Source organism: Metopolophium dirhodum, chromosome 1 (assembly GCF_019925205.1).
Source record: "Metopolophium dirhodum isolate CAU chromosome 1, ASM1992520v1, whole genome shotgun sequence".
NCBI lineage: Eukaryota > Metazoa > Arthropoda > Insecta > Hemiptera > Aphididae > Metopolophium > Metopolophium dirhodum.
This window is the reverse complement of record NC_083560.1, coordinates 49,771,220-49,794,093: the sequence shown is the minus strand read 5'-3', so window position 1 is coordinate 49,794,093 and position 22,874 is coordinate 49,771,220. Positions and strand designations below refer to the sequence as shown.

The window sequence follows — 22,874 nt, the reverse complement described above, 5'->3', positions numbered from 1 at the left end:
CGCATATAGCACTAATTCTGGTTTGACCACCCCTTCGAACGGATCATAATACACATATACCTACCTACCTGCGCACATAATATGACATATCACGTGCGAATCTTCCCCGCTCGTACCCATATTATGTCCCATAATATATAGGGCGGTACTCTTTTCGCCCAAAAATGACCTTTTGCTTTTCGCCCAAGAATATTATATAGCACTTTTCAGCCACATTTTTATAATACACACTTTGGGAAACACTATATCTACATTATATATCTACAATGGGCCGCTCAATATTTTAATCTTATCTTTATAATATTTGGAAACTATATAAGTATATAATAGTATATATTTATAAAGTTGATTTTGAATTAGCTATTTATAAAGCTATAGAAAACGTCTGGCCGAATACAACAATAATTGAATGCCGGTTTCACTTAACTCAATCATGGTGGAGAAATATTCAAAAGTGTGGTTTAACTTCTTTCTATAAAGATGAATCTTCAGAAATTGGTAAGTGGATACGGTATACATTTGGTTTAGTATTTTTAAATCCAGATGAAGTGTTAAATTGTTTCGTTGAAGACCTACTATCTGACTGTCCAGTAAATGACAAATTAACAAATTACTGTGAAAATTTAACCGATACTTACATATCTGAAGCTAGTTTATTTCCACCTAGTATTTGGGCATCTAGGACGTCGGAATTAATAAGAACAATCAACGCGTGTGAATCTTTTCATTCTTTTTTTAACAAAACCTTTAATCATATTTCTCCACCAATAAGTGCCTGGTTAAGTGTTATAAATGAAATTCAAACCGAGGTCTACATAAAATTAAATAGTATTCATTTACAAAGGTGTCCCAAAGATAAAAAAAATATAGATCGACAGCGAAAAAATGAGGAAAAAATACAGCAATAAAGCAGGAACAATTAATCGGTATGATTTGATTAAATCAGTGTCATTTAACTATTCTATCTAATACTACAATACTAACAAATAGGTAATAATATTTTGACGATTTATATTTTTGATAAAAACTTACTTACATTATATAAAAATTATATAAATGTGCAATTAACAAACACAATACATTTTTGGAGGGTAATAAAAGCCGCCTCCTCGTGGTACTCTCTGGGTAATGCTAAATGGCTTTATAAAACTAATTTACCTAAATAAATAATTTAAATATAACAAATTTATTATTATGTTAGATATAATTTAAAGTAAGTGTTTTCCAAAGTGTGTGTTATAAAAATGTGGCTGAAAAGTGCTATATAATATTCTTGGGCAAAAAGGGAAAGTAGTTTTAAAATATTTGGGCGAAAAGAGACGTAGGCGAAAAGCGAAAGGTCATTTTTGGGCGATCAAACTTCAAAATACAAATTAATATTATATTGACGTGCTATGTACGATGTAAACCGTGAGTGTATACGCCTGCACACGTGCCGACGTTCCACAAAGATGATTTAAATCACGTGACTTTAAAAATATGATATTTTCACTTACGCTTAGTCCGCGGAACCGGCTGAAAAACTGACAAACGTCAACGCCCTCTGGCCCAGGTAACATCCCAGGAACCGGCCCAAGAATTGCACGTGACCACGGAAAAGCCTGATAAGCCAAAAACCACCGAAGAGGCGACTGGATCTACAAAAGAAAATGGGTCGAATGGTTCTTCTACAGCGGCGAACGCTAACTGCCACTAGTGGCGAATCCAAATCGGAAGTGCACTTGTGCATACCTACTGCTCTTGCAAGTTTCGGCGTTAGTGTTTGTTGGCAAGCACACTGTTTTTGTAGTTTGATGAAAAACAGTTAAAAATATACAAACTGCGTAGTATATATTGTTTTATTATTCGTACTAAATAATATAATTGTAATTTGCATTCGGTGCCTATGTCTTACCACTTTACCAGCTATTACTTCACTATTACCGTAGTGATTATATGATTTTTTTTACAAGCATTTAAAGTTTGAATTTGACAAAATAAGTAAAAGTCACGAAAATTTCAAAATTATTTTGGGTTTGAAATAAAAATATAAAAATGGACAACCTTTATAAAAAAAAATGTCAGCTGGAAAGTCATATCCGATCAGTCATTTTTATTAGTGTTTGAAATACAAATTTTTACAAAATTGGATATTCACTAGATTTCTCATGGGGCGATTTTTTTATTTTGTTGTAAATCAAATACCAATAATTGTACACTTTGACACTTGAAATTTACACCATATTATTTCATAAATTCGTATACTTAATACAATTTTCAAAATATTTTGACTCGTTTTGAGGTGTTTACGGACATTTTCAATTTTCAATTTTTAGTTCTGAGTGGAGCGAGAAAACTAGTGGTTTGACAATGGGTTTTTTTTGTTTTTTTAGTTTTATTTTCTATTAATGTCAACTACATTTTATACGTTTGGTTAAAAAGTGCAAAATTTAATACAAGGCTATATCGTATATATAGTTACAATATCAGTTGAATAATATTAAAAATACATTGGCATTTAAAGCTCAAATGTTGACAAAATGTATCTATAATTTAAAATAAAAAATTATTTTTTTTTTTTTTGTTGGTCTTGAAATCTATAAAATTTCTGCTTTGACAACTTGGTCATTAGCATGTTACTATAAATAATAGATACATAATATTTATAGTGGGTAACAGATCAAAGAATTAAAAACAAAAAGATACAATAGAAACAGTTATAGATTAGTTCGTTTGGTAATTTGTACATTGAAAAGGGGTTGACTAGAGTAGCTTGAATCATTTGGTTGTCTTAAAGAATTCGATGGTGTTGATCTCATTTTCAGGATTTGGGCCTAGGCTCCAATTTGGTAGCTTATATTGAGCTTCTCTCTTTGTTGTATGTAAATTCTACATTCTTCGAATATGTGTTTTATTGTGATTGTTGTGCCACATGATTGGCATATTGGTGGGTCTCCTTTGATCATTAGGTACTCATGAGTTAGTCTTGTGTGGCCAATTCTGGCCCTATTTAGTTTTTTTTCATTTATGGTACTAATATGGGGATTTCTTCTCCATTTTTGGACCGTTTGTTTAACTTGGTTTAATTTGGTGTTTTGGATTTTCCATATATTTTGCCATAGTATAGTGGTGTCTTGTTGAATTTGTTTTCTTATATCAGAGTATGATGAAATGTTGATATATTGTGAATTCGGTGAACTGATTGCTAATTTAGCTTGTTTATCTGCCCTTTCGTTGCCGATTATTCCAATGTGTCCAGGTATCCAAATTAAGATTATATTGTTGTTCTTTTGGTTTGCTTCTTCTAGTCTATTCTGAATTTGAATTGCTATATCGCTCGGATTGAATTTATTTTTTACACTAATTAGTGTACTTAACGAGTCGTTTAGAATAATATATTTTTGGTTTTCCTTTTTGTTTAAGTATTTTATGGCTAGCAATATAGCAAGTGCTTCGGCTGTATATATGGAACATGTCGATGATAGTTTGAATGATGTCTGTGAATTGTTTTTTATTATGGCTATTCCTACCCCTTCGTCACTTTTGGAGGCATCTATATATAGTTCTTGAAAATCATTTTGGAGTATTTTTCAGAAGGTTTTTGTATAAGTGAAGGCGTGTTTTATTTACGTAGAGTATTCAATTCTGTGTTTATTTTATATATGCTTGTCCATGGAGGACAAATTATTTTTTCTTTTTTTATTATTTGTGGAATCTTGGTGTAGTTTTTATTATTTTGTAGTTCATGGGTTATGTTGCTAGTTGAAGCTGGGTTATTTGTTAATCTGGTTAGTCTCGCTGCGTATAGGAGTGTCAACTCTGTTCTTTTTAGGTCTGGTGTTGGTTCTCCCACTATATTATAAATACTTTTAATTGGGCTGCTTTTAAAGGCCCCTATAGCCATTCGCATCCCCGTGTTGTGGTTTGAGTCTATATATTTCATTAATGTGTTTTTGGCAGTGTTATAAAGAAATGAACCGTAATATAATTTTGCTTGGATTGTTGATTTAAATATTTTGATCAATGTTTCTGTTTCACATCCCCAATTTGTGTGCGATAATAGTTTTATTAAATTAAGCGCTTTATTTGTAGATACTTTCAATGATTTTATGTGCTGCGACCACGTGAGCCTAGAATCGAATGTGATATCCAATATTTTTATACATGTTTTGTTGGGTATATTTTTATTATTCATTTTAATATTTAGTTCTCCTACATTTGATTTCCTAGTAAAGGTTATGCTCTTTGATTTTTCTATTGAAAAACTGAATCCCGTTTTTGCTGACCATTTTTCTAGGTGATATGCTGTTGCTTGTAGGTGGTATTTAACTGTTTTGATATTTTTACTTCTACAGGAGAAATTAGCATCATCTGCAAATATGTTGGCTTTTATCAATTATACATGGTTGTGGTAATTGTTTTATAATATTGTTAATGTCCGCGTCAGTGAATGATTTGTGGTTAGGTAGATATATATTGCATATGTTAATATCATTATTCGATAATTTGACTGTGACCGCTATCGCTTCTATGTCTGTAGATATGTTTAATTGACTGCTCGGGTAATTAGTGTTAATGTATATGGCCACTCCACCACATCATTGAAGATTTCTTCTGCAAGGCTTAAATTAGTATCAATGTTTTCTAGGAATTGTTTGAGAGAATTAGAAGTTATTTTGGGTTTTTTTGTTTCCTGTACTTTCATGATTTTGTTTTCTAATATGTTGCTTTGTGAGGGGTTGTCAATAACTGTAGGTGAGTTTAGTAAGGAGGGGGGGGGGGAAATTGAAATAGTCGGGAAGAGATCTTTTTGCGCCAGAGGTCGGGTCTATATCCATACTTCTTCATTTGTGATGATTATTAAATTTGGTACATTTGATTTGTTTTTATATGTATTGTCAGGGCCATTTTCATTTGTTGCCGTCTGTGTTATGATTGTGTTTTCTTTAGGTTTATTCGGACAATTAGAGGCAATGTGGCCTTGAGTTTTACATAAGAAGCATGTTAGCGAGTCGTCCGATATAAATATTCTGTAGTTTGTGTCATCGTAGTTGATTAGGATTGAACTAGGGAGTATTTTTACGTCTTCATGACTTATGAATAATTGACGACGAAACTATATTAAGTTTGTTAAATCCATGTTCTATGGCTTCGTGCGGAATGTTGGGATAGACGTTAGATAGAATTATTCTTTTGTTTGGGTTATGAAATTTACGGATTTTGTATTGTTGTTCATTAATTGTTATTATTGGGTGGTTGATAGTGAGATTGTCTACTAATGCTTTATTAGTGAGGAAAATGCACAATCGTTTATTCGATATACGGGAGGCGAAGATAATGTTGGCCGGTTTTACAATATTGCCGATAGCGATGATATAATCTTTGTGCGGGAATGTTTCGTTTATGTCTATTAATATTGCTTGTTCTTTTTTCGGGATTAGGCTGTTTGCTACAGTTGAGGCAAAAGATTTTTTGTATGCATCTGTGGATATTTGTGCTTCGAGATTGTTTGTTGATGAGGAGATCTTCTGTGGTGTGAGGATTTGCTGAGTTATTTTGGTTACTAGTGGCGTTGATTTGGTTATTAATACCTGTGGGGTTTTGATTTGATTGATTTTACTGGGTGACTTTGTAACAGTTGACTTTGTGTTGGTTGGTGGGTTTTGACGGATTGATGGGCTCTTCATCGCGGCTTTTTTTGTGAACATGATTTAATGTTTTGGGCTTGTGCCCTAAAAAAATATTATATAATTAACAATTTATTGAATATAATTTTTATGTTCAACTTTTATAGCTAAGAATTGAAAATTTAAAACAAGTTTCCACGTAAATAGCTAAATAAATTACTTTATTTACGATAATATCATCAAATTTATACTTAGTAATATTGTTACGTGCTGCCCCTTCAGGTATTCACTATGTTGATGATTTGCAAATAATAGTAGTCAAATTAGATTTATAAATACAATGTTTTATTAGAACAAAATGAAATGTATAGTATCGTCGTGGTAATAGTAGTAGTAGTAGTCGTCCTGTATATGGCTAGTGGCGCGAAGTCACTTCTGCGTTGCTGGTCCAGGTACATCTGTCTTTACTGTGTTCCCAGCCCTCCTATATATGATGTCGGTTCCTTTGATGGAGCCTGCGCATGGACAGGGCATCCTTGAGGTGGATGTAGCTGGTTCAATAAGTTGTTATTCTCGCAACCGCCGCTTCGTAACTTGTTGTTGGCCGCTCCCCTTGATTAGCTTGCCAACATAGAATGTGGTTTCTAACTATGAGGTTACGCCTAATAGATCATAACACACAAGGAGAACTGTCTCTCCGAGTAGAATAATACTTATATACTAATACGAGAATTGAGTACGTAAAGCTATTCCTTTACAATATCATAGGATGTCTGACCGTCTTCGCTCAGAATCGTTTTTTGTGTACAATGATATTATTTCATTGAATTCAAATTTAACACCTTCCATTCTAATGGCCCACTTGTAACCTACTCTAACCCACTTGCCCACCTTTTTAATTTTGAGTATAATAAATAATATGCAAAATAACTGATTAGTTGACTAATTTGATATTTAATTTTCATTAGTTAATATAAATTTTTATACTGTTTTTTTTTTTTGTCAAAAATAAATATATATTCGTGTCAAGTTTATTATTATTTATCATTGCAGTAGCATATTATTTATAGATGCTATTATCAATAAATAATATCGTGATATTGTTATTAGTGTAGTATTAATAATTCATCATCATATTATTATAGTATTGTTAATAACTTATAAGTCGTAGGTACTGATGTACGCAGAATTCCGTGAAAAAGTCCGTGGTATCAATAATTAGACGAAATATTTTGAAAATTGAAATTCTAATAATATAATAATATATAATGAACAAAAATTGTTATTTATGGATAAAGTTTTAAGTTTTATTAATTCTTTGATCTTAGATACTGTGTCACTGTAACTGATTATGATGGCACAATGCTACAATATGGTCAACACACCAAGCATTTTAAAATTTAAAGTTTAAATGGTTAAATTATATTATAATTAATACATAGGGTTGACTCTCATACAATTCAGAATGCTTGTACTTTGGGATGACTTTTATAAGATATTACAATTTTTATGCAAGTTATTATAATATGAGTCACCTACCTATGTGCATTATTACAATTTAAAAATGTTCATATCTCACTTGAATATGAAGTGAGTGGGGAGGAGTTACGCTTTGAAAATGATTATAACTTAGAGTGCTAAATTTTTAAATACGTCTTTAGTAGTATTAAAAGGGGGATTCAGAAGGGGTATCCCTTGATCCCGTGATCCCGTGATCCTTGATCCTTGATCTTAAGAATCTTGATCCCATGATCCTTGATCCTTGATCATTGTTGAAGACTCTTGATCCTTGATTGCGTACGTGTGTGATGTATATTTACCCCTCCACCTGAACCCATCTACTCCTCACGTGACCGATACATATTTTATATGTATATATAAATCCCCACCCTTCTTCCATTGATCCGCCGCCGATGATCGCGTACGTGTGTGACGTATATTTACCCCTCCACCTGAACCCATCTACTCATCACGTGACCGATACATATTTGTATATTTACCCCTCCACCTGAACCCATCTACTCATCACTTGACCGATACATATTTTGTGTATTAACCCCCACCTCCTCACCACCTTCCGATCCGTTATGTGAGCTACATATATTTTATCAGTTATCAATTACACATTTATCCTGTAGACTCTTAGATATTATACTTAACAACAAATTAAAATACCTATTAGTGAATAACACACAATGAAATCAGTACCTTCCCACGAAATATTATCATACTTATTAGTGAATAACACATTAATAATCAATCTATACTAAAAAATAACTTAATCACTTAATAACAACAACAACAACAACAAATTAAAATACCTATTAGTGAATAACACACAATGAAATCAGTACCTTCCCACTAAATGTTATCATACCTGTTAGTGAATAACACAATAATAACTGATATACATAATGATATCTGTACCTTCCCACAAAATGCTATCATACCTTTAAAAAATCTCAAGACACTGTATCGGGCTAATGATATAGAATCAGTCTGTTCTAGACACCCATACCTTTAGCACACTTTGTTCTCTCCATGTTTTCATAGCCCTCACAATTCGCTTTACGTACTCTGTTTAATTTTCACTCCGTGTTTAATTTTTACAAGTGTTTTAAACACGTTTTCATTTTAAAACATTTTAATCATGTTTAAATGCGATCAGTGCCCGTCAGTTTTCACCGCAAAACATAATTTGAAAGTCCACCAAAAAAAACATGTAGGTGTACGTTTTCCGTGCACTGTATGCCCTTCGACATTCTCTTATAAAACCGGTCTCAACAAACATAAAAAGAACTTTCATGGTATGTATTAATAAAATTATATTTTTCTATTCATTCAGTATTAATTTATATCTATTTTTCATAAGGTATAGTCAACGTATCCGCTCGTAAACCCGCTCAACCGATTGCTACACCGGTTGTTAGAAAGATCGTTATACAGTACGCACCACCTGTAGAGAGTATCCAGATTGCGCCGCAAATATTTGTTCCTGATGTCCCAGCCGGTGGCTCGAACATGTTAACCGAAGACGAAATGTGTATGGAAGCCATGGACGAATTTGAGGATACAGGTTAGTTTTATTTATAAGAATTAGATTTTTAAAGTCCCACTGATTTTAACGGATCATTTTTTAAAGCTATACCATCAAGTATTATCGCTCTACCAATTAGATTTTTAAAAATAAATGTCGTTAAATAGATTTTTAAAATTTAACAAATTATCGTACAACATTTAATCAATTACTTGGATTTATTATACATTTTAAATATTAATTCTATATTATTTTAAACTTATCAAAAGGTCTGTGAAGCGATCAATGGTATAATAGTTAGAGTATTCTGGCATTATATCTTCACTTGTCGCATCCTATGGGGTAATAGTTGGAGTATTCCGGCATTGCACCGGTTGTCAGACCGTTTGGTAGATTTAATTTTTTCAACGCGTGATTTTATTATATGATATTTATTTTTATTTATTTTAAACTATTTTATTTATCAGTCGTGAGGTTAATTAGATTTCCAATAGATTCGATACGACATTTCATTAGATATTAATATTAAGTGTTTTTTTATTTTAAAGATTCTTACACCGTTGCCGTCAACGGTAAACGCGTTTCTACGGCTAATACCGCCTCGGCTGCTAATGCTAAAAGGGTTAGGTTGAATCTAGTCAAATCACCAGGGTTCGTAGAAATTTTGTCGTCTGCGAGCCGTAAAATCGTGTGGTACTACACTAAAAATCTGGATAATACAATGATTTATTCTGAATTTCTCCGTCCACTTATACCCGAGCTAATACATTTATTGAAAACGTGCGTACAAAAACATGCGATCAAATTTAATTTGAAGCTCGAGGCGACATACAATCGTCCAAACGTCCCCAATTCGTCGGAGAACAGGGCATTCAAGACGATAGCGGTAGAAATTTTTCCTGACAGCGACATTAGAACGATTGTAGAGATAGCGTATGTGAAGTTGATGAAGGAGAAGGACGAATATATGGGAAGAGGTAGCGGTTTTACTTTAGAGTCCATAGACGAGTTATTATTATCGGTGTACAAATATACTCCGATGGGCGGTTCATCGTATATAGAGTTACCTGAATATATCGATAGGAAGCGGGCCACCATCAATCCTCAGAATATAGACCAGGAGTGCTTCAAGTGGGCGATTTTAGCGAGACATGTGACGGGGCCGTCAGCATTTCGTGTGGAGGGTGAAAATTATAAAAAGCATGAAGGAAAATATAATTTTGAGGGTATCGCGTTCCCCACACCTCTATCGGATATAACTAAATTCGAAAAAAATAATGTAAATGTTTCTATTAACGTGTACGGTCTCGACAAAAAGTTTCAATCACCTCGTAAGTACCCGACGTATGAGGTGTATCCGCTGCGTGTAGTCGACGAGGAAAAATCAAATCATTTTGACATGCTATTGGTGACGGACGGCGACAACTCCCATTATACATACATTTCTAATTTTTCACGACTAGTACGTGCGCAGAAAACCGGACATAGAGAGAGAGTTGTGTTTTGTAAAAGATGTTTCACCTCGTTCGACAACAGAGCTCATAAATTCAAGTTGAGTGGGCAGGAGGCTTTAGAACAGCACAAATTGATTTGCGGGGCACACAAACCTATTTTACCGGAGATGCCGAAGGAGGGTGATTGTGTTGAGTTCAGGGCGTGGAAAAAGACAGTGCGGCATCCTTTCGTGATATACGCAGATTTCGAGTCATTGCTGGTGAAGACGGAGGAGAAGAGAGGCGAGAGTACCACAATTATACAAAAGCACGAAGCGCTGAGTTACGGGTTTTTGGTGAAGACGAGCGACAACGTACCGACAGAGTTATTGATAGAGCACGAGATACCGGAGGGGGCGGTAATCTACAGAGGCAGCGAAGACAGGACAGACATAGCGAGACATTTTGTAGAGTCGATAGTTGATGTGGCCCGGAAAATTGAAGGTCTGATAAAGACGAATATTCAATTAATCATGACTGAGGGCGAAGAAAAAACACATCAAGAGTGTAGTACGTGTAATTTATGCAGATGCATATTAGCCGGGGGCGATAAGGTTAGGGATCACGATCATTTGACGGGCAAATTTAGGCAGACCTTGTGCTCTAGGTGTAACTTAGAGTTGCAACAGCCTAAATTTGTCCCGTATTTTCCATAATCTTACAAACTATGACGCGCATCTTATAGTTACGGAACTTGGGTATGACACCCAAGCTATCAACGTTATACCGAACAGTGAAGAGAAATATATATCTTTCTCGAAATATATAAGTAGTACCTTCACTGTTCGGTTTATCGACACGTTCCGATTTATGGCGTCGAGTTTATCGTCCCTGGCCGAAAATTTAGTTACACCCGAACATGAGAACTTCCGTGAGACAGCCAAACATTTTGTCACCGGAGATATGCCACTCGTGACTCGTAAGGGGGTGTACCCGTACGAGTACACGGATAGCTGGGAGCGGCTGGAGGAGACGAGGTTACCGAGGAAGAGAGAATTTTATAGTACGTTGACAGAGACCGGGATTAAGGAGAAGGAGTTTGAACACGCGAAGGAGGTCTGGGACCACTTCGGCTGTACGACGTTGGGTAAGTACAGTGACTTGTATTTGAAGATCGATGTGCTGTTGTTGGTGGACGTCTTTGAAAACTTCCGCGACGTATGCATGAGGGCGTATAACCTGGACGCCGCTCATTATTTCACCACCCCAGGCTTGAGTTTTCACGCGATGCTTAAGTTTACCGGTCAAAAGCTCCAGTTATTACATGATTATGACATGCTATTAATGTTCGAAAATGGTCAGTATATTATTTTTTCAAAATGTGCATATAATAATCTTATATATATTTTTTATAGGTATACGTGGAGGATTGGTGCAGGCGAGTAAGAGGTATGCGAAGGTGAACAATATAAAGACCCCGGGCTACGATGCGGGTAAACCTAACTCATGGATAATTTATCAAGACTGTAAGTATATTTTTTTCAAATCTGATTATTATATTTCATACTTATTAATATTTTTATAGGTAACAACTTGTACGGGTGGGCAATGTCCCAGTACATGCCATACGGTGGGTTCAACTGAGTTGAACCTACATTAAACGGATTGGATGATTTGGATGCCACCTCCCCCATAGGACGAGTGTATGAGGTGGACGTGATGTACCCACGACACCTACACAACGAACATAACGACCTGCCTTTCTTACCACAAAACAGCGTGCCGCGAGGTTCAAAGGTGTGAAAATTGATGGCGACATTTGAAAAGAAGACAAATTATATAATTCACTACAGAAATCTGCAACAGGCGATTAAGAATGGACTTATAGTTGAAAAAGTAAATATTTGTATTTTATATGATTTTAAACAGATTTTTAACATTTTTTCTTATTTTTACAGTTACACAGAGTTATACAATTTAACCAGTCGGACTGGTTAGCAAAATATATAGATTTAAATACAGAGATGAGGAAGAAGGCGAAGAACGATTTCGAGAAAGATTTTTTTAAACTTATGAACAACGCTGTATTTGGTAAGTTACTTTATACTATTTATTATACTATTTACCAACATTTTTAATTTTCTAGGGAAGACTATGCAATCGAAGAGGAAAGAAATGAAGATGGAGTTGGTGTCATGCGAAAGGAGGTTACAGAAGTTGATAAATAAGAGCACATTTAAACACTGTACTAATTATAACGAAAATCTGAACGCTGTCGCACTGGAGAACAACATTATAAAATTTGATTAACCTATATATATTGGTAAATATACTTTTAAATTGCACTTTTATCATTTATTAATACATTTATTATTTACAGGATTTGCTGTACTAGACATTAGCAAAACTAAAATGTACGATTATCATTATAATATCATGCATAAACATTATGGAGACAAAATTAAATTAATGTACACTGACACAGGTAAATATAATTAAAATAATTTCATGTATATAATATATTAATTTAACATTATTTTCTAGATTCATTGGTATACCATATATATACTGAGGACTTCTATGTAGACTTGGCTGCTAATTCTAATCTACTGGACCGGATGGACACTGCTAACCTACCCAGTGACCATCCGTGTTATTTGGCAACCAGAAAGAAGGAGCCAGGACTCTTTTCCGATGAGGTGGATGCTAATATTATTATAGAGTTTGTTGCGTTGAGGGCCAAGTCATACGCGTTTAATGTATATGCTGGTCCAGAGGATGAGGTGGTAAATTACAGAGTAGGAGGAGAAAAGATCAAGGCGAAGGGTATCAGGTCTCATGTGGTTAAAAACCACATGACATTGGAAGATCATAGGAAGTGTTTGTTTGGGGAAGAAGGAGTAGAGTTATACAGAGATAATGTACGCGATCATCGGCGGCGGATCAGTGGAAGAAGGGTGGGGGTTTTTATATTTATGAATTACCTCAACTAAATCATTATCCTCCAACGGATTAATTTCATCACAAGCATTGCATTCTTGAGACAATCTGGACATTTCATCCATTACTGTTGAGTAGCTGGGTGATAAAGATGACAGCGATTTGAAATTCTTATCATATACCTAAAATAAAAATAAGTGTAATTTAATATTTTATATATGAAATAATATATTTTTAAATTACCACTTCTGAGTTTTGTACTTTCCGATGAGCCATACAAAGTTCGGCCAATTGTTTAGTCGCAAACATTTTAATTTGACCGAGGTTAGGTGTCTTCTTACTCTGTCTGACTTCAACGTTCCGAATGAAAATTTCCATTTCCCTCAAATTGTTGGGCGGTGAATCCGATTGCAAGCATTTTTCCATCAAATACTCGCAATAATCACTAATTTGCTTAATAATTACTGGTTTTATTTTTTCTTCTTTTTCATTAATACTAGCAGTAATACACCATTCTAATTCCTGGAGTTTTATTAAATCTGAACGACTTAATAAAACTCTACATCCATCTTCAGTCTTGGATTCAATTACCAGAACGTTTGAACCGTTATACACCATACTTGATATTTTATAAGCATCGGTTTCGAGAAAAATGATCCGTTTATTGGACTGTGGTATGTCTAATATAAATGATAGTACGTTACCCATAAGTGAGAATATCCGTCTTAGAAAATCTATACTTATTTTCACATAACGTGATGATGTTAATAAGAGAACAACTTTTTGAAGTTGTTCTGTCGGATCGATACCGACAAGTATAAAATTGCGGCTCGCAAAATCCGGTGTGTAGCTTGTAGCTTCGATGAGGTCAGCCGGTGGTGATGGAGGAACGTACGCGAACGTCTTCTTTTTGTATATGGCAGCGTTGTCGGTGATTGAACCAGCCATGTTTTAAAAATGATTTTAAAAAGTAAAAAAAACTTTAAATTTTAAAAGACTCGGAAAAAATAATAAACACTATAAAATAATATCAGACTTGAAAAAATTATAAGCACCGAATAATTTATGAGACTGATAGAAACGTAGAGGAGAATTACAATTGTGTAAGACTGAGAACAGACTGAATGAATGTCGGCTCATACGGAGGCAAGATGGGTGTGGATGGGTCCATTAATTGGTAGGAGATATAATATTAAGCTATCTAAGAGTCTAACGTGTAAGTGATTAAGACATTTTTTAGTATATTATATTGGTTATTAATGTGTTATTCAATAATACTATATTTACTTAATTATTATTGTTTGTAAGCGATTAAGTTATTTTTTAATGTAGATTGATTATTAATGTGTTATTCACTAACAGGTATGATAACATTTCGTGGGAAGGTACTGATTTCATTGTGTGTTATTCACTAATAGGTATTTTAATTTGTTGTTGTTGTTATTAAGTGATTAAGACATTTTTTAGTATATTGTATTGGTTATTAATGTGTTATTCAATAATACTATATTTACTTAATTATTATTGTTTGTAAGCGATTAAGTTATTTTTTAGTATAGATTGATTATTAATGTGTTATTCACTAACAGGTATGATAACATTTCGTGGGAAGGTACTGATTTCATTGTGTGTTATTCACTAATAGGTATTTTAATTTGTTGTTGTTGTTGTTATTAAGTGATTAAGTTATTTTTTTAGTATAGATTGATTATTAATGTGTTATTCACTAACAGGTATGATAACATTTCGTGGGAAGGTACTGATTTCATTGTGTGTTATTCACTAATAGGTATTTTAATTTGTTGTCAAGTATAATATCTAAGAGTCTACAGGATAAATGTGTAATTGATAACTGATAAAATATATGTAGCTCACATAACGGATCGGAAGGTGGTGGGGAGGTGGGGGTTAATATACAAAATATGTATCGGTCACGTGATGAGTAGATGGGTTCAGGTGGAGGGGTAAATATACAAATATGTATCGGTCACGTGATGAGTAGATGGGTTCAGGTGGAGGGGTAAATATGCGTCACACACGTACGCGATCATCGGCGGCGGATCAGTGGAAGAAGGGTGGGGGTTTATATATATATAAAATATGTATCGGTCACGTGAGGAGTAGATGGGTTCAGGTGGAGGGGTAAATATACATCACACACGTACGCAATCAAGGATCAAGAGTCTTCAACAATGATCAAGGATCAAGGATCACGGGATCACGGGATCAAGGGATACCCCTTCTGAATCCCCCTTTTAATACTACTGTCTTTGATCTTTCTAGCTGCAGAAACCAACTCAAACTTTTTTAAAAAAAGTTATTTATTAGATGATTATTAAATTGTATTATTAATCGTTATTTTATCATACGTTCTATATATAAGTATGCATTTCGTCCATTCGCAGGAGTAGATAAAGTTAAAATTGTATAAACCAATATCTTTACATTATATCCAATAGGTCGTATGGGTATAGTCATAGTGTTCATCTTACCATAATAATATATACACTATCCGTATTTCGTACTTTACAACCTAACACATTTTTTTTTTTTTTTATTGATCGTAAAGCCCGGCAACTATGGTCATTAGTTGTTTGTTTTTGTTTGTAGGGGAGGGAACTGTAACACGTGTGTGTAGTTCCGGCAGATTTTTTAGTGGGCACCTGTGGGTATCTGCCATGCCCGGGTGGCGGATGGCGGCACTTCTCTCCGGACACCATGACTTGCCCGAAGAAAAATGCCACCCGTGAACCGAAGTTTGAACCAGCGTCGGTGTGCGTCATAACCGACGCCTTAGTCCACTCAGCCACTCCGTCCCCCCATATAGGAAATATAAATAAATGTTTGGTTACAATTTCAAGTCCTTACTGTTATTTTTTTTTATCAATTTCGACAAAAAAAGAAAAAGAGAATCAACTTTGTCATTAACTGTCAACTGGTATTGCGTACCTAAATATTCTTGCTTTTCTACTGTTTTTAATCGTTTTTATCGTTCTTAAAACACCTCGTTGATTATTATAATTATTATTTGTATCAAGGTACTTCTTCAACAAGGTATTTAGTCTTAAAAAAAGAGGTATATTTACTATTTACTTTTATTATATTTTACAAGATTTAAACTATTTATAATAATTGATATGATTTTAAATACACAATTTTATTCTTCTAATTTGTTAAAATAGTTTGGTTTTAGAAAAAAATTAATAAGATTTGGTTTTAGATCGATTTTTGGTTCAATCGGATTATGTATAGACTTTGGGCGTTCAGGATATCGATCTGTCTGTTTTTTGTTTTGGCGGCAATCAGTAATTGTTGCAGTGTGTTATACACTATTAGATTGATGTTGCTAGTCCCAATGCTGATTATTATTTATGATGTTATATTATGTGTATAATATAATGTCATATATATATATATATACATATATATATATATATAAAATATACATATGTATGATTGCGACTCGCGTATTGGTTAATTTATACATTTACATGTAATATTTACATATAGGTGCCTATTATATTTTACGGAAAATTTCGTCAGAGACGAAGTCGTATTTTCTGTCCATGTTTTTAACGGAGAGAGAGCCAGTGCTGAATATAATAATGGGCAATGGAAATAGGTTATGCGACGAGAATGAATATATAGGAAAAGGATGAAAAAAATGTGTGCAGCTTCGAGATAACGTCTCGGCGGAGATGTATATATTTTTAATACTTTTTCGTACGTTTCCATTAAAAGATTGGTAAAATTTTGGATATTAATCAAAAAAGTTGAACCATCCCCAGCACAATGAATGGCAATGATGAAACCCTATTAAAAATAATGCCCTACAAAGACAAACGTAGCACACTACTCGATATTTTCCACTTCAAAGAAAATGTATGAATCATAAATATGTATTACTAAGTAATAAGAAACAATTAATTGTATACCTACCTAGTATGAATTAGGTATTTTTTACGTTTTATTCGTTTCCATTGTGATTAATAAACCGTTATGCAAAATCGGTTAGAATATAAAAGTATCTATCTGTACACAGCCCACAAACATATTTATGTAAAAAAAAAAAAACAATCTTGTATACCAAAAAAACTTTTTTACTCGTCATACCACTGAAAAAACAAAAACATAAAGTATAGAAAACCAGCATTAGATCATTGTATTTTTGAAATAATAATAAGTATATTTGTGTGCCTGGACGCTCAATTATTTGCGAAATTGTATCGAAATCGTATTTCTATCGATCTCGAATCCATATACTTAGATGTTTTGTATTTCAGAAATATTGTCTGATAAATAGTTTATAATAGAAGAGGAGAAGAAAAAAAACCAGAATCAAAAAAATCTGTTCATTAAAAAAAAACAGAATTTTGTATATATGTACTTACTAAATTATGCATTACAATTTAAAACCACTAAGTCCATTGGTCTTCAAAGTCTGATATTGATAAAAACATGCCTAAATATTTTACAAATTATATACAAATTGAACACCAGTGTGGTAGTTGTTGATACAAAAATTCCAGTGAAAGTACTTACCTAAATTCCAATTGCATAGAACTAGAAATAATTCTATGTACAAAGGAAATTATACAAAGCCATTTATATCTTATAAGTGATGTATATGGTCTCAGAGTGTACGAACATATTTAAAGAAGTGTGAAATTGATGACGTAATTTTATTGGATAAATGTTTTTTTTTACTAAATGTGCTGAATAGATGGTGTAAGATTGTTTTGTCCAACGTTAGTGAAAACTTAAAAACAACTGGGTATAGTATCAGTATAATATGGTTTTACTATTATATATATATTTAACTATTTAAGTGCGTTATTTTATGCGTTATTGTAATATTAGGTATTATATTTTTTTTTTGTAACTCGTCGCTGAATATCTATTTATTTATTATTATTTGAAATCAATGCTTGTACTAAACTACTTTAAATAATTAATTAGGTATTTGTTAAGCCACTGTTATTGGACTATAAATAAATAATTAAATAAGTATCTAAATTGCAAAAACTATAGTGTTCATTTAAAACATGCAGATCAGAGGATTACAATTTTCATCCTCTCATTTTCATTAGTTATTGTTACAGTAATTTCATGGGTAGGTTTATTTATAATACACTGCAATTAAATCAATTTTATTTTCTGCTAGCTCTTTTGTACCTATAGTTCAATACTTCTATATTATGGTGGCATTTGATATTTTATGTACAAATGGGTACTCGGACCAACATGATAAAATTCATAAAATATTTCGAGTGACATAGTGACACAGATACTAAAATGTACACTTTAATATTTAAAACTAATTTCATATGGCTTTATCTGGGCTCCATGCTCCAGCATCCAACGGATGCAAACGACTTCACCATCACCGTCTACGATGCACCTATTTTCATTATAAGTTATGATAAACGAACAGTGTGACCTGTATAGTTGCTTGGATTCGCCAATTGTATTATACATAGGGTAAGTACTTTAAATTTTATAATTTACATTAGGTTTTAGATTAAGTGTTCAATTTGTTTACCTCCTTGATCAACAAAGTACAATTTTCTTATTAAATGACATGTAATAACTTCTAATTCTATTGAGTTTTGGTATACTATTATATTACCATTATACTAATCAATAATGCTTTTTTGTTTGAGATTATTTAAATATTTTGAATATTTTTAGTTTTAAAATCAACAATACAACAAAATATCCCATTAAAATCTTAATGCAGTAAAAATATTATTTGGCTAGAATTTCAATTCTAAGGTATTTCGGTGCAACATGGACGCTTAAATACACTGAAAATAATCCTCGTATGCTATACGCCTATACCGATTCTTTACTAAATGCATTTTTAAAATGTTTAAATTCCTCTAAAGGGGTTTTAGAATTTTAATTCTAGTTTATTTATGTAGGTACTAATAAGCTACCTTTATGTATTACTTGTAGGTGTAAATGTGTAATATACATATACCAGTTAAAAAGGTATTAAATAGAAATATCGTATGATTTTAAATATAACCCCATCCAGCCCTACCCTCCACTAACATACATTTATTTATGTTAGTTGCCTATTTTTTTTTTGATTGGGAAATATAATTTTTATGTATGACGTATGTATGCGTAATTTGTAATTTTAGAATGACCCTATCGATGGGTCACGAGTAGACCACATAGATACTAATAATTAATATACTTGTAACATCACCGTTAAACCTCATTCTATAAGGCAGGAATTTTTCACGAGGGGGAGGGAGATGTGTTGAAGTTCATGACACCTAGTGTATCCATTACATTTTTAAAAACTTAGGCGCTACGCTTAACGTTTTATAGTCAAACACTGAAATTCAGCATACATTTCAGTTTGCATGACATTTTGAATATCTTATAAAATGCTTTAAGTGTGAATTAGAGTTCTTAACAAAATAAATATTTTTTTTTTTTTAAGAGTGTTGAACTTACAACATTTCGAACAAAGTCACATTAGCGTTTGATAATAAACACCTACACAATGTTACTTGAAACGTTTTTAATATATTATCAAAGGATATTTACTTAGTCCTTATGTATCTCTTGCCTTGTTAGTCGTATGAAAAATTTATATACCTAGGTTCTTGTTTTATTTGGACTCGAATACGAGATACATTTCATGAAACCCGGACATCTAAGAGTTTGTTTAAGTGTCTTATAAGGATCAAATTTCTCACTCGGCAGTCAGCGTTCCCGAAATTATTGAACAATATAAAATTGGTTTTGGGATATTATTTTACAGTCGAGTACATATTCATTTCTTTCAAACAATATTTAATTTAATTTACATGTTAATAACAAGTCATAATGATTATGCGCCGCACTTGATAAAATTATTTTGTATGTTAATTTGATGTAAGTATAATATAACAATTATAAATAATAACGATAAAAAAGAACGAATCGTGAAATAATTATTTTGTATATTATTCTGGCTTATTTTTTTTTTATTATTTATTAGCTTATTAAATCTTGTCATACAGGTTGTTATGGTATTAAAATAAATTCGTACTTATATGCTAACACAGTCGTTATTTCCGAATTAATAGGAGATGGTATTAAATGGTACACAAATACAAATATGAAATATTGTTAGTATTTTTTTTTAGTAAATATATACCTAAATATAAAATCAAACCACTTCAATTTATTTGAAATCGTAATTTTAATGTATGGAAGTTACAAAAATCAAATTGCCAATTGGCAATTAGTATTGATGATATAATTATACAATGTGTAATTACAATGCATTTCAAACTGTGAATTATTTTACTATACCCTACCTAACTAAATATAAATTTAATTTACTCATTAAAAAAATATTCGAAATAATCTCTATATTAATCTAACACGTCGGTATTATACTATATAAAAAATAATCAAAAGTACAAAAACAATGTTGATCGAACCGCCATCATATAACAGAAAAGTGACGAACTAGTAATACATTGACTATGAATATCTAGGCCACATATAGTTCACCAATTATATTTATAATTACTTATTTCTTACCATTACATTAACACGACAAACAATATATATGGGTAAGTGCATAAAAAAAATACACCATTATGAGTTTAAAATGAAATATAAATCAATTCGATATGTTCAAACTGAAATTCCTGAAATAGTAATCACATTTCTTCAAAACGCCGGGATAAATAATGGCTGATTTATACTTCTATGAAATACAATACAGGTACATATTAAATACTCTATATGTATACTATCATACTAGCTGTTATATAGTTGTACAATGTACAATGTTCAACAGTAAAATATTTAATTAATTAAACTCCAATATATTATAGCAAATAGAAAATAATAAAATATGATACCTGTCTATATGACTAATTTGGCCTAAGCTCCTATGGGAATGGATTTAGTGGACAAAAATGTTTTTAAGTCGACAATGTTATTGGTCATAGCTCACCACAGCAACATAATTTAAGATGGACGGACGTGCATTGTACATGCTAGTATATGTTACGCTGTTATAGCTTGTATAGGTAGGTAGTTTATTTACATTTTAATCAGCAGATAATTCAACAACAGTTTATAAATAGTTAATAACATGTACCTGGGTCAGACATTTTTGAAAATTCTATAGGATTTGTAATACATTTATATTGTCAATAGTAATTATAATTATAATTATAATATGTATATCTAAGTTGTATTAAAATAAAGATAATTTTGTTCAACATATTGCGAACTTGTTGTAGATTCCACTTAAATAAAAATACTTTCAGTATTTTTGTAATAATTTTTCTATTTGGTTGAAGATCTACTAGAGAATTTCAAAATGACACATAACAAAATATAGTTACGGAAGTGAGTAAAAAAAAAAGATGAACATGCTTACGATAGACTAGCGGTGAATACAAAAGAAAACCTAAAGAATCTATTTCTGCAGCCGACCGGATTTTCAATAACCGAGGTCTTATCAAATAACGATACCGTCGTCTAAGAAATATGGAAAAAAATTGATTTTATATCTAATAAGCAATAAATATTAGTTTATTGATAGATGTTTACACAACTTTTAGGTTCGCATGCCTATATAATACGGTAAATGTTATTGAGTAAACTTGAAAAGCGTCAATGTTGATCAATAATATTATATTTACAAAATAATTTTAATAATTTAAATTGTAAAATGTTCATATTTTCTAATGCGTTTTTACTTGAGAAAATCGTGATTCAAAAAAACCTAAGATTATTAATATTATTTTTAATTCAAAGCCTTACTAAGAAATAATGGATTTCACTTAAAATACTCTGGCAAATTAAATATAATAGTAAACTAATATTATAAGTATTTGTATTTAATATTTATTTATTACCAGCATACTTTTTTAAATTTAAAATGCTTATTAATAAATCACATAAAGTTTAGTACCTATCCCATATATTTATAATATTTAATAAATGTACACTACTATTTTGCTTCAGAAAAACAATTTAAAATATGGATTATCATATTTCATAAACAGTATACCTACAAACCTTAAAAAAAATCCATTCGATAAAAAAATGGTAACACCGATTTGAACTTGTTGTAAAACGGAATTATAATATTACCTTAAAACTATAGAACAGAGAAAATTAAAAATGACCAGAAACAAAATATTATATTTTGCTCGGAATTAATATTTTAATTAGGTATAAGTGTACAATGATTAATATTTGTTATTCATTCAGTAAAATATGTTGATTTTTTTAATCAAGCTTTTGTACTTACCTACATACACATCAAATAATATTTAATATAGGTATGTGTTAATTCTTCTTTTAATAAAAGGGAATGGCACTCGGAAGAAAATATTAAAAAAATACCTCATAAACATCAAATTTCAACTGGGACACTGACAGTTTTTATTTTGGAGGAAAGTGCTGGAAAATTGATGTATGGCCTGATAACACTGCAGCCGTTCTTATACGGCGATGAATTGTACGCTAGGGAAGGGGATTCTTAAAGTGGACAAACAATTTAGCTAGTGAGATAGATTTATGGTGTAAACGTCTCTAAGTTCCTGTAGTACTGGTTTAAGGCAGTCTTCGTAATTTAAGGTCTAGGGAATTGCGTGTTTTTGTCATGCCCCTTGCTCGCACTTCTGCACCAACCTTTCTGAAATATCCCTCCCCTCAGACATTTCCTTTGTTTTAATTAAATCGGAAAGTGACTTGGAAAAAATATTGCCTGGCCAATTAAATAGACTTTTGGTTGTACTGTCTCGATTTCAATTTGTATACAATATAATATATACTGCACCGATTAAATGACAGCAACACATAAATTATACATGGATTATCATT

The 22,874-nt window shown here is 32.2% G+C and overlaps 2 protein-coding genes across 2 annotated transcripts; one reads left to right on the top strand and one right to left on the bottom strand.

Moving 5' to 3' along the window:
- The first annotated feature begins 8,256 nt into the window (after window positions 1-8,256).
- Window positions 8,257-10,792, top strand: LOC132939667 (uncharacterized). The gene is made up of 3 exons (XM_061006967.1): window positions 8,257-8,413; window positions 8,479-8,682; window positions 9,192-10,792. Exons 1-3 carry the CDS (start codon window positions 8,257-8,259, stop codon window positions 10,790-10,792), a joined length of 1,962 nt encoding a protein of 653 aa, XP_060862950.1.
- Window positions 10,793-12,982: 2,190 nt separating this feature from the next.
- LOC132939662 (uncharacterized) lies at window positions 12,983-13,964 on the bottom strand. The gene is made up of 2 exons (XM_061006954.1): window positions 13,260-13,964; window positions 12,983-13,198 (listed from the first exon to the last, which is right to left on the bottom strand). Exons 1-2 carry the CDS (start codon window positions 13,962-13,964, stop codon window positions 12,983-12,985), a joined length of 921 nt encoding a protein of 306 aa, XP_060862937.1.
- Window positions 13,965-22,874: the final 8,910 nt, after the last annotated feature.

What these genes read in the sequence shown, in the direction of transcription:
- LOC132939667 (XM_061006967.1), top strand. Translation starts at nt 8,257, where the DNA reads ATGTTTAAATGCGATCAGTGCCCGTCAGTTTTCACCGCAAAACATAAT. An exon ending in ACATAAAAAGAACTTTCATG is followed by an intron (nt 8,414 to 8,478) that starts GTATGTATTAAT and finishes ATTTTTCATAAG; the next exon opens with GTATAGTCAACGTATCCGCT. An exon ending in GGACGAATTTGAGGATACAG is followed by an intron (nt 8,683 to 9,191) that starts GTTAGTTTTATT and finishes TTTATTTTAAAG; the next exon opens with ATTCTTACACCGTTGCCGTC.
- LOC132939662 (XM_061006954.1), bottom strand. Translation starts at nt 13,964, where the DNA reads ATGGCTGGTTCAATCACCGACAACGCTGCCATATACAAAAAGAAGACG. An exon ending in AAGTACAAAACTCAGAAGTG is followed by an intron (nt 13,199 to 13,259) that starts GTAATTTAAAAA and finishes TTTTTATTTTAG; the next exon opens with GTATATGATAAGAATTTCAA.